Here is a 12345-nt window from a genome sequence, read left to right as displayed (position 1 = left end):
TTAACCTATGATAATATAGTCAATAAAAATTATTTTGGAATTTTGCTTTCTACATCAAAACTTCCAAATTTTTAATTCACTTTCTTTTACCTTATTCAACTATCAAAGTTAGATATTTCAAGCATTCATATACTACCAGATAGAACTTATACAAATTAGCTCAATCAAGTCTTCTCCAAACAACAAATTCAGGATTCAAAAAATTTTCAATCTACCAAGAAAACATCTTCAATAGATTGCTAGATTTCCAAAATAAATCTCCAAAGTAAATATAATATTTATCATTAATTAATACATCAAATTTATTATATTTTTGCAAATTACTTTTTCCCAAAGGTTCTAGTTACATTATCTTACATCAGCAAACAATATTCATCAACCAGCAAACATTTCTCAATATAATATGTTTGAAAATTTAAAAGCGTTTATAAGACATGGTAAACAAGCCAATGATTTAAAGAAAAAACCAACAACTTCAATAAATGATTTAAATACATCACCATTATCAACTGAATTTTCCAATAATTTAAAAACATCATCTGATTTTACAAATAATGAAAATCCATTTGGTTCAAATTATGAGATAATAGATAGTTATAATCCATCAGATAAACAATATCAACAATATCAAGAAGAATATGCACAACAATTACAACAACAACAAGGCCAAGTTCAACCTCAACCTCAAAATCAAGGAATCTACAACAATAGTACTGATGCTTTTACAAATCAAAATTTTTCAGATGTTACTTTAAATGAATCAACTCATACAAATCAAGAACAAGATTATAATAAATTAGCAGCACAAATGGTTGAAGAAGAAAATAAACAAAAACAAAAATCAAAAAATAAAAAATATCCAAATTTAGATAATTATAAAGTAATGGAACAAATGGGAGAAGGAGCATTTTCAGTAGTTTATAAAGCAATAAATTTAAAAACCAATAAGGAAGTTGCAATAAAAATTTTAAGAAAATTTCAAATGGATCAACAACAAAAACAAGCAGTTTTAAAAGAAGTTACAATAATGAGACAATTAAATCATTCAAATGTTGTTAAATTTATTGAATTTATTGATTCTCCTGTTTATTATTATATTGTACAAGAATTAGTAAGTGGAGGAGAAATTTTTACAATGATTGTAAAATATACTTATTTAAGTGAAGATTTATCAAGATGGATTATAAAACAAGTTGCTTTAGCTATAAGATATTTACATGAAGAAGTTGGAATAGTTCATAGAGATATTAAACCTGAAAATTTATTATTTGAACCAATTGAATTTAAACCAAGTAATAATCCAATAAGTAAATTAAGAAAAAGTGATGATCCAAATTCAAAAAAGGATGAAGGTGAATTTTTTAATGGTATTGGTGGTGGTGGAATTGGAATTGTAAAATTAGCTGATTTTGGTTTAAGTAAACAAATTTGGGAACATAATACAAAAACTCCTTGTGGTACAGTTGGTTATACAGCACCAGAAATTGTAAGAGATGAAAGATATTCAAAAGAAGTTGATATGTGGGCTATTGGATGTGTTTTATATACTTTATTATGTGGTTTCCCACCATTTTATGATGAAAGAATAGAAACATTAACTGAAAAAGTAGCAAAAGGTCAATTTACTTTTTTACAACCTTGGTGGGATGAAATTAGTCAAGATGCAAAAAATTGTGTAAATAATTTATTAACTGTTGATCCAAAGAGGAGATATACTATAGATGAATTTTTACAAGATCCATGGATGAATAAAGAATCTTCAACTGCTACATTGAGTCAGAAACCTTCAATTCCAGAACATGTTAAAAAATCACATCCAATACAATCAGCAAATAATGGATCTACTGGTTCAACAAATTCAACAAAATATTCTAAAAAATTTAAAGCTCAATCAACTCATCAAGATCTTTATTCTCCTGCAGCAGTAGCATTAAGAGATGCATTTGATATTTCTACAGCAGTACATAGAATGGGGGAAGAAGCTGCTTTATCAAGACATGGAAATAATCAACCAAATATTGAAGATTTAATTGAAGAAGAAGAAGAAGAAAATGAAGAAGATATAAGTGGATCAGGTAGAGTTTTAAAACATCATCAAAGATCAAATAATAACTACCAAAATAATCAAAGTTCAAGAGTACCGAGATCTACTGGTGCTGGTGGTAGAAGACATCATCAACAACAACAAATATTTAATAAAGTTAATAATGGATTTGATTTAAATTTAGGTGGTGCTTCAATAATTGAAAGAAGAAAAAATAAACAAATACCAATTCAATCAAGTTAACATTAAATATTTTTAAATTTATCTAGACTAGACTCAAGTTTTATTTGCATATTATCATCATCATTCAGTTTTGTATTTTTCTTTTTTTTTTTTATTTCATTTCCATTTTTCAAATAAATTTGTTAAGGGTAGTTTTTTTAGATTTTTAAAATTATTTAGAATGTTTAATAGAATGCTTTTTATTTCCAATGACAAATTTTTATAATGCCCATCGAATTTGTAATCTGATTGTACTTTACAATCTTTGTTGATACCTATATAGATAACCACACCTATTATTTTAATCACGATCTAAATCTCCATCTTAGTGATAATTTACGAAACTCTTAGTAATCAATTTTACTGCAAAATTTGGTAGCATCATTTACTTTACGGAGTTGTGAAATTTAAGGTTAGTAATATTAATAATGTGGATTCTATTATCTATAAATTCAATCAAAAATCACCATTTTCACCACCACCACCACAATTTTTTAATAAAAATTCAAAGTTAGAGTCTTTATATTTTATATGTATAAATTGAATTTATTAAGACCCTTTTCATTTAAATTTTTAAGTAACCATTTAAGACCTCAATCAAATAATTTTTTAATTAGGTCAAGATTATTTTCAATTTCAAAAATGTCAAATTCCAAACAATTACCATCAACTCAATCTGCAGTTTATATAAATGAAATAGGAGAATTTGATAAAATTAAATTTGATTCATCAATCCCGGTACCAAAAATTGAATCATCAAATGATATAATTATCAAGAATTATTATGCTGGTATAAATTTTATTGAAGCATATTTTAGAAAAGGAATATATCCAATTAATAAATTTCCTTATGTGTTTGGTAGAGAAGCAAGTGGGGAAGTAGTTGCTGTTGGAAACGAAGTATCAAATTTAAAAATTGGTGATAAAATTGCTTATTTATCTCCTGGTACTTTTGCTCAATATACAAAAATTACAACTAATGATTATAAATATATTAAATTACCTTCAAATTCTACTGATGAAGATTTAAAAATTTTTGGATCTTTATTTTTACAAGGTTTAACTGCATTAACATTTATAAATGAAGCTTATAAAGTTAAACCAAATGATTATGTGCTTGTATGGGCAGCTGCAGGTGGTGTGGGTAAAATATTAACTCAATTAATTTCTCAGATTGGTGCAAATGTCATTGCTATTGCATCAACTGATGAAAAATTAAAATTAGCAAAAGATTATGGAGCAAAATATTTAATTAATTCAACCACCGATAATATTGAAGAAAAAGTAAAAGAAATAACAAATGGAAAAGGAGTTGATGCAACTTTTGATTCTGTTGGAAAAGATACTTTTGAAATATCATTAAATTCATTAAAAAGAAAAGGTGCATTTGTAAGTTATGGAAATTCAAGTGGTCCAGTAACTCCTTTCCCATTATCAAAATTAACTCCTAAAAATATTATATTATTAAGACCTTCATTAAATGGTTATATTGCAACACCAGAAGAATGGGAACATTACTCTCAAGAGCTTTTAAAATTATATGAATCTAAAAAATTAAAATTTGATACTTTTAAAACTTATGATTTAAAGGATTATGTTGATGCTACTAAAGATTTAGAAGGTAGAAAAACTCATGGGAAATTAACTTTAAAAATTCCTCAATAGTGGTGAGGAGATAAAATGGGTGTGTATATTTATATTTTATGTAGTTATATATGAATGCATTTGAAAAATGAGTTGAGTTATCGAATCTTAATTCTCTTCAAAAGATTTAGATAACGAATCGGTATGTATTAGTTCCAATAATGATACTTGATAAAACCTCTGGAAACTCTTTAAAATCGAGATCAAACATTATTGAATACTATAGGTAAATCGTGAACTAATCCTTTGGAACTTTTTCCCATAACTTTTTGAGTTGGATCAACCGTCTATCAAGGTCGATCATTATATTCCAATATACTCTAAATTGGGCATTTCACATTCGAAACTTAACCTCATTTTAGGTTTTTTCAACTCAATGTAATTTGAACAATTTAGTAATTTTAGAATTGTCCATTACTCATAATTTAAATCGTCTTTTTTCATATTTTATTAAATCATCAACTGTAATAACTCCATAAACAAAATTTCCATTATCATTAGTTATTATGGCAAAATAATTATTTTCTCTATTAAAAAAATTAGCTAAATCTTCTAATGGACTAAACGGTGTTAAAACAGTATATCTTTTCCCAGTATTTGGTTTTATGATTGTAGATTTCAAAGCAGTATTACTATTAGTTGATGAATTTGATTTTAAAGATTGTTCATATTTTTTTTGAGTTGTTTTACTAAACCAAAACATATATTTTAAAACTTTATCATTTGGATTTATGCTAGTATTATTATTAATTTCATCTAAATTTAATATTCCTAATAATTTTTTATTTATTTCATGAATTATTGGTAAATAAGTAAAATCATATTCAAAACCTATTTGTATTGCATCTTTTATTGAAGTTGATGGATTTATTGATATAGCAGGTGGTAAATCTAGATCTTCTATTGTTGCTCCTCTATAATCTGTTGTTGTAAATTTATGTTTTCTGTCTGTTGGCTGTGACGTCGTTGACATGTTGTTTAACTTGTTCTGATTAATTATAAGTATAATAGTTGACTTGTAAGTGAAGTGAAATGAAGTAATTTTGATAATTTTTTTTGGTTACAAAGTTGAAAGAGAAAATTAATTTTTCGGGTTTTGAAGAACTCTACAATTTCGTTGTAGACAAAAGATAACTCACGAGGAGCTCAAGAGCTCACCAGCAACATTATTGCAGGGTTTCGGATTACAAATGACTTCTGCTACTCAGTAAATTTTCAGTCTTCTGTTGAATAAATAAATAATAAATTAAATTCATAACATATGTACAAACTCTTAAGCAGCTTCAGCAGTTTTATACCGACTTGAATTATTTCTTGATGATTCAGAAACTTCTCTTACGTCTCCTTCTTCTTTTACTACTCTTTTCCATACTTCTTCATCATTACCATTATCTAAAATACCAATTCTCATAGTTGCTAAAAGATTTATAGCTGCTGTCAGATGACCATAAACTCCACCATAAAATGCTTTAGTTGCATCTTTTCCATGTGATGCTTTTAATAAAGGAACTCCACCTGGATGTTGATCCATAAAAGGGGTTATATCATGAATAATGTTTTGTATTACTATATATATTCTATCTTTATTTGATGATGATGAAATGATTTTTTTAAAATCTTTTGGTGTAATTAAAGGTAATTTCAGAATTGGAGTTCCCCAATTTAATTGACTTCTTAATCTATTTAATATTTCTTGTTGTTGTTGTAATTTTAAATGCTCTACTAAATTGGTAGGAGTTTTACATAATTCAGAAACTAATCCTATTTTTGATAAAGTATAAATAAACCATTTTGTTGGATCATAAGTGAAAATACTATTATTGCACCTATAATCATGAGGGAATTCATGATGATAATTTTGATGAGATTGACCATAAGTTATGAGTGAGACTAAAGGATTTGAACAATTTTGTGATGAATTTTTATCATTAAATGGTTGATTCGGTATAGTCACTTGAATTTTTTTGTAGTGACATATGGATTCTGTACTTAGCATTGATTGTTGACAAAGAAACATTCTGAAAATCCCAGGATATACTATACCATGTAAAAATGTATCTTGACATATGAATTTTGTTATTAGACCAGGTATAATAATTGTAGTAATGAAAAACCATATTAGATAAGTTCTCTGTTGCCAATTTAATAAATTTTTCAAATTCTCATTATAATTATCTTCTATATCTTCTTCATCAAGATCAAACTCATCCGTTAGTCCAAAAATTTCACTTTGTTCCTTTTCAATAGTTTGATTCTCTTTACTATCAAAATTTTGAGGAAATTCTTGCTCTATAAATTCATTGTAAAATTTAACAACTTTAGGACTTTTTATAATCCACCCATAATGGCTAAATAATAAACCCCTTTTGATTGAGTATGGATCCTTCTCAGTATCATCTGTGAAATGATGATGAGCTCTATGTAAGCCTGCCCACCATCGTATCGAACCTAAACCTAAACTAGATCCAAAAATTGCTAATAAAATTTTTAACCAAGTATACCGTATCTTGTATGAATTATGAGCAAAATATTTATGATATCCTGCCGTAAACATTAACATTGTAAAATTATAATAAAATGTAAGGAAGTATAATGTCCTTTCGTTCCCAGGTAGAATACTTTCTTTAGAATATAGTATATAAATCAAAGTTAAAGCTGGTAAAACCACAACTGTTAAAGTATGAGTGTAATTAATTCTTTTCAAAAAATCCCTTTTCCTTTTCTTAATTTCATTTATCTTTGAATTCTTCATCTTACTTGCTTGAATCATTAGATTTTGTGGAGTTGAAGTTGATTTGTTTGAGGTTGTTGGTGAAACAATTTTACGTCGTTGAATTTTAAAACCAGACCCATTTTGAACTATATCATCTTTGACTTCTTGAGAGTCGTCCATTAGGACTTTAAATTATAACAATATAGGAGTTTTAATTGATCTTTGTAGAGAAGTTTAGGCTCTTACGCTTAGATTTGATCTATTTAGGAAATAGTCGTGTAATTTAAGAATTCTAAAATTATCACCAAAACTTTTTTACAACCAAAACAAGTCAAACTATAATCAAAACAATCTTATAATACTTAACCATACTTTAGAATGTCTCATATACCACCTCCGCAGCATCAGATTCACCAACAGCAACAACAGCAACAACAGCAACCACCTCCACAACCACAAGTCAAACCTAGATCAAGTGCCAATGCCATACCAACTGTTTCTTATTCACCCACAGATATAACGATTCCTCCAACATTATATGATAAAATACCAAACCTAAAAGAATACAAAAGATTGAAAGAAGCTGAAAGGAAAATTGATTTATTGATTGCTAGGAAGGCATTAGATTTTCAAGCTATACAACAAAAAACAATCCATCCTTTTGAATATAAAACAAATACAGGGGTTTTACGAGTATTTATATTTAATACATGTGAGAATCAACCATGGCAACAACAAGAACAATCCACTGATCCTGAAAAGCAACCTACTTGGACCTTAAGGATAGAAGGTAGATACATAAAAGATAAAAACACAGAACCTGATGAAAATGCAGAATTTAAATTTAGTTCATTCTTATCTGGTATAGCAGTTGATCTTCTACCAAATGAAAACTACCCAAATATTCAAGAAAATAATCAAAATATAATAGAATGGAGAGATGATGGTTCACAAAATGTTAATAGACATCCAAATAATGTTGGATTTGATGGAATGGATATTAAAAGACCAGGTATATTCAATTTAAAAGTTAAAATTGCAATTATGATTAAAAGTTATACTGCAAAATTAAGAGTTACGGATGATTTAGCAAGATTTATGGGGAAATTTGAATGTACACAACAAGAAGTTATGTATACTATTTGGCAATACGCTTTACTGCATAAACTTTTCAAAAATACTTCAAAATATATGCATGTACCAGCTGTTGAAACAACTAGTATAAACCCAGAACAAGATCAAGATAGTCATGATGATTTAACATTAACTCAATGTGATGAAATTTTATATGATCTTTTAAAAGTTTCAGAATTTAGATTTTCAGATTTATATAGATTAATTCAACCACATTTTAAACCAAGAGAACCTATAATTTTAGATTATGAAATTGATACAAGAAAATCAACAACTTTAGGAGATATAATTTTAGATGTTCCAGTAGAATTACCAGTTAATTTATCAAGAGCACAACAAGAATTATTAGATCTTAATAAAACAGCATTTGAAAATTTATCTCATCATGATACAATAATAGAAAAATTGAATCAAAAAATTTCATTAGCTATAATTGCTTTAAGAAATGCAAATTCAAGAGAAAATTTTTATAGTGAATTAGCTAAAAATCCCGTGGAATTTATTAAAAAATGGGTTGAAACTCAATCAGAAACTTTAAAAGCTTTAAAAAGTGATGAAGGTTATGAAGAAGAAATTGTTAGAAGAGCTAAATATTTCGAAGATAATGAAGATATGATTAAAGAAAAAATCGATTTATTGTTCGGTGTAAATAAATTTTAGATTATTAATGAAAATGAAATTTGTATTATTAATAAAAGCTATTTTAATCTACGTATTCATCTTCATCTTCTTCTTCATCTTCTTCTTCATCCTCTTCTTCATCTTCATCATCTTCATTATCGTCGTCAACTTCATCATTTTCTATTTCTTCAATTTCGTCAAAATCATTAGTATTTTTTAATAAACTATCATTAACTTCGTTAGCATCGTAACTTTCATCATTAAGATCATCGAGATCATGCAGGTCATTAATTTCAATTATTTCATTTACTTCGTTAGTATTTTCTGAATCACCGACTTCAAAATTATCATCAAATTTTGCATCAGAATCACCATCAGATTCTCTGCTAGATTCTTCGTCAGATTCATATTCAGATTCGTCATCTTCATCATTTTCGTTATACGCAAGAGCCTTTTGAGCTCTTGTGATTCTTCTTTCTATTTGTGGTTGCTCCTTTTGTGATTTGTTCTGTTTCTTATTATCTCTTTTTATTTTAGCTGATTTGATCAATTCTTCTTGTTTTTCCAATAAAGGGTATATCTTATTCAAAAACTCATGTAATTTTTGAACAGAAACTAATAAATCTGATGAATTGATTTTTTTAACATCTAATTTTTCACTCAAAAAGTCAATAAAACATTTCAATTCTTCTGCATTTGAAGCAACTTCATACCAATCATTTGTATCATCATTGATTCTATCATTATTTTCAATTTCGTTACCATCTTTATCAAATTCAACACCATCTTTTATAATTGAATTTTTTGCAACGGTGTAAGTATCTTGTAAGTAAAGCTTGAAACTAGATGGTAAATTCTCACTAGAAACTGAATTCAAATCTTTCCATGTATTCTTCATATTTTCAATTGATGACAATCCTCCTGTTTTAGCATCACTCATTCTGCATAAATAAAATCTACCAATATGAAAACCCAAATCACCAACTAAATGTTCTAATAATCTGAGATTCATTGAATGTTGAGTAGGATCACTGGTAGGATCGACGTATTTCAAATCTTCTCCTCCTGATTTCATCTTGGCCATTCTTTGTTCAGCGTTTCTTTTATTTTGCGAACAATTGTCAAAACCAAGTAATATAGCTCTTGAGACATAAAAAGTATCTCTATCACCTAGCATATTTTGAGCTTCAAGATTATCAGTAATGTAATCTTTAATAACAAAACATTCTGTAAGTGACCATTGAGCCAATGTTCTCAAAACTATCAATCTATCTCTTGGAGTCAAACCTTTCAAACCATTACTTTCAAATTCGTGATCATAAAAGAGGTTGTTTTGGACTTTATAATCATTTTCTTTTGGCCATTCATCAATTAAAATATCGGGATTATTTGGATCAACAGGTTCTCCAATTTCATAATCAGAACCACTATCTGCATCATAAATTTTCCATTCCCTTGGCAATCCCAATGCTTCTGTTCTTGGTTTTAATTCTTGAATAGCTGAAGAAGCAGAATTAACATCTTTTTTTCGATTCAAAACCAAACCTAACAACAATTTAAATAGTTTATCCATTTTGGGTGATACGTAATTAGCGTCATAGCTTTCATCTTCTTTCGAATCATTATCAAAATCTTTTTGAGTAAAATTTTCATTTTCATCTAAATCTATAACTTTCGGTAAACTTAAACCTTTTTCAAAATCTTGAGGACCTAATTTATCAAATGGAACTAAATCTTTAAATTTTGTTAAATATTCTATTAAAAAAACAATATCACTAGCGTATGGAGCTTTTTGTATGGGGAAACCTAAAGCTAATTGATGTTTGTCTTCAATTCTAGATTGATCAGTGATTGTAAAATAATCTATGAAAAAGCTCAATTTGATTATTGGTGATGGTAAAGGTTTGAAATTTTTATTTTCTTTTGGTTTAAATTTATAAAAATTACTAAGATTTATTTTGGAAGATTTTGGGAGCCCTTTTGTTAGAATTGTTCTAGATTTGAGTTCCACAGGTTTGGAAATTTTGGAATTTGTGAGTTCTTTAATATTAGGATCATTCACAGTTGATGACGATGTAAGATTCAAGGTAGATTGTATTTTCTTTTTCTTTTTAATAGTTTCCGGTGTGATTTTACCACGAGTAGGTTTTCTTAACATTCTACCACCTCTTGAGCCTGCTCCTTCGAGGGGTTGATTATCGAATCTAAATTTGGACATGATTGAAAGTTGTTCATTTTGAGATGATGAGTCTGATAATGGTTCGCTGGATGGATTTGTGATATGACTTCTAGGTCTCCCTAATCTTGTTGTGTTTGCATTTGGATCGTATTGAACAACCGGGTTTTCATTTTTCGTAGTCTTTGATTCATGATCTTTTTTATCATCACATGCGTTTGTAAATTCAGGATCGATGGTGCATTGGTCGTCATCATTTTCCACAATATTATTTATTAAATTCAAAGCTGATGAAGCAATTGACACATCTTCATCACTTTGGTCGACATCTATAACATCTATATGTGTACTTCTTATGGAATTATCGATATTCATGATAACGGTGACACTGAATTCAAGAAATCAAAATCAAATGTTTCAATTTAATAACGAAAATGAACTGGTTGTTGTTAAGGAATGAATTTTAGTAATTATTGATGAGAACTTAGGTGATGAGAATACTTTTAAATCTGAAACAAATTTGAAAATGATAAAAACGTTTAAATCTGTGATTTATCTAACTTGTCAAATGATTCAGCTTGTTGTGGTATTTGAGTAGCAAATACCCAATTATTTGTGATCGACAACTGTTGTTGATTATACCAGTTGTCCCAATAATTTGGTTGTGAAAACCTAATCGGTTGATTGATTAAAAGAAGTGGTTGTAAACTTTATCTATAGATCTAAGTACACACAAAAAAATGAAAATAAAACAAACGCGTAAAAAATCTAAATATTTAATTTTTTAAAACAATCTAGTTATAAGTTACAATCAAAAGTTATTTTATAATTAATCTACAATGACAGACTATGGTAACTTTGGAAATTATGGAGGCAACTATGGTGATGGAGGATTTACAAATACTGGATATTCACAAGGAGGCGGATTTCAAGAAAATGGTGAAAATGGAAGTTCACAACTGAATAAATTACCAACACGTTCAAGTATAACGCCATTAACAATCAAACAAATCAATGACTCTACTCAACCACAACCAGATGGAGAATTCCAAGTGAATAATGTCAGTGTAAATATGGTAACTTTTGTAGGTGTATTGAGAAAAGTTATTGGAAATCAAACATCAATTTTACTTACATTTGAAGATGGTACTGGATCACTTGAAATCAGAAAATGGATTGATGAAAATACAACCTGTGATATAGAACTTGAAAAACATAATGAGTTTAAAGATAAATATGTTAGTGTTTCGGGATCTTTGAAATTATATAATAATAATAAATCTGTATCAAATGCATTGATTAGACCAATTGAAGATAGTAATCAAATCATATATCATTATTTAAATGCCATCTATATTCATTTGCAAAGTCAAGGAGTAAATTTAGCGTCATCAGCAGTTAAAGGTGAAAACTCAAATAACAATGGTGTTGGTAACGGCAACGATAATGGTCAAATGTTTGTTGGAGATAATATGCCAATGACTGAAAGAATTTTAGAATTTATTAAAGATCAAAGTAAATCCATGCAAGAAGGTGTGAATATAGAATATATTTGTAGAAAATTGGAAATTCCTCCTAATGATGGTAAAAGATATTGTAACGAATTAATTGAAGATGGAAAAATTTATGCAGGTTTTAATGAAGAAGCTTATTTAGCTATTTGAATAAATATAATATGTTTCTTTTAAGTAGGTTTGTGAATTAATTATAATTTGAAACGAATCATGTAGTTATTAGAGAGATTTTCTTAGATATGAAGCTCGTACAATATTATTTATCTAGCTTTATTAT

General features: G+C 27.8%; 7 protein-coding genes across 7 annotated transcripts; 4 read left to right on the top strand and 3 right to left on the bottom strand. All coding sequences in view use genetic code 12, as the record gives it.

Annotated features, from left to right (window-relative positions):
- Positions 1 to 403: 403 nt before the first annotated feature.
- On the top strand, positions 404 to 2287 carry RCK2 (serine/threonine protein kinase; the record flags this gene model as incomplete). The annotated part of the gene is made up of 1 exon (XM_051756108.1): positions 404 to 2287. One exon carries the CDS (start codon positions 404 to 406, stop codon positions 2285 to 2287), a length of 1884 nt encoding a protein of 627 aa, XP_051615834.1.
- Positions 2288 to 2908: 621 nt separating this feature from the next.
- Positions 2909 to 3931, top strand: KGF55_001522 (NADPH:quinone reductase; the record flags this gene model as incomplete). The annotated part of the gene is made up of 1 exon (XM_051756107.1): positions 2909 to 3931. The coding sequence occupies one exon, from the start codon at positions 2909 to 2911 to the stop codon at positions 3929 to 3931; it is 1023 nt and encodes a 340-aa protein (XP_051615833.1).
- Positions 3932 to 4328: 397 nt separating this feature from the next.
- KGF55_001521 (uncharacterized protein) lies at positions 4329 to 4883 on the bottom strand (the record flags this gene model as incomplete). The annotated part of the gene is made up of 1 exon (XM_051756106.1): positions 4329 to 4883. One exon carries the CDS (start codon positions 4881 to 4883, stop codon positions 4329 to 4331), a length of 555 nt encoding a protein of 184 aa, XP_051615832.1.
- Positions 4884 to 5183: 300 nt separating this feature from the next.
- On the bottom strand, positions 5184 to 6803 carry OLE2 (Ole2p; the record flags this gene model as incomplete). Its single annotated transcript, XM_051756105.1, has 1 exon — positions 5184 to 6803. The coding sequence occupies one exon, from the start codon at positions 6801 to 6803 to the stop codon at positions 5184 to 5186; it is 1620 nt and encodes a 539-aa protein (XP_051615831.1).
- A 198-nt stretch (positions 6804 to 7001) lies between these two features.
- On the top strand, positions 7002 to 8417 carry KGF55_001519 (uncharacterized protein; the record flags this gene model as incomplete). The annotated part of the gene is made up of 1 exon (XM_051756104.1): positions 7002 to 8417. The coding sequence occupies one exon, from the start codon at positions 7002 to 7004 to the stop codon at positions 8415 to 8417; it is 1416 nt and encodes a 471-aa protein (XP_051615830.1).
- A 43-nt stretch (positions 8418 to 8460) lies between these two features.
- KGF55_001518 (uncharacterized protein) lies at positions 8461 to 10929 on the bottom strand (the record flags this gene model as incomplete). The annotated part of the gene is made up of 1 exon (XM_051756103.1): positions 8461 to 10929. One exon carries the CDS (start codon positions 10927 to 10929, stop codon positions 8461 to 8463), a length of 2469 nt encoding a protein of 822 aa, XP_051615829.1.
- Positions 10930 to 11393: 464 nt separating this feature from the next.
- Positions 11394 to 12218, top strand: RFA2 (Rfa2p; the record flags this gene model as incomplete). The annotated part of the gene is made up of 1 exon (XM_051756102.1): positions 11394 to 12218. One exon carries the CDS (start codon positions 11394 to 11396, stop codon positions 12216 to 12218), a length of 825 nt encoding a protein of 274 aa, XP_051615828.1.
- Positions 12219 to 12345: the final 127 nt, after the last annotated feature.

This window comes from Candida pseudojiufengensis (genome assembly GCF_024610245.1).
Source record: "Candida pseudojiufengensis strain CBS 10847 chromosome Unknown scaffold9, whole genome shotgun sequence".
Taxonomy (NCBI): Eukaryota; Fungi; Ascomycota; class Pichiomycetes; order Serinales; family Debaryomycetaceae; genus Lodderomyces; species Lodderomyces pseudojiufengensis.
Note: the sequence above shows the minus strand (reverse complement) of the source record. Positions and strands in the feature narration are given on the sequence as shown.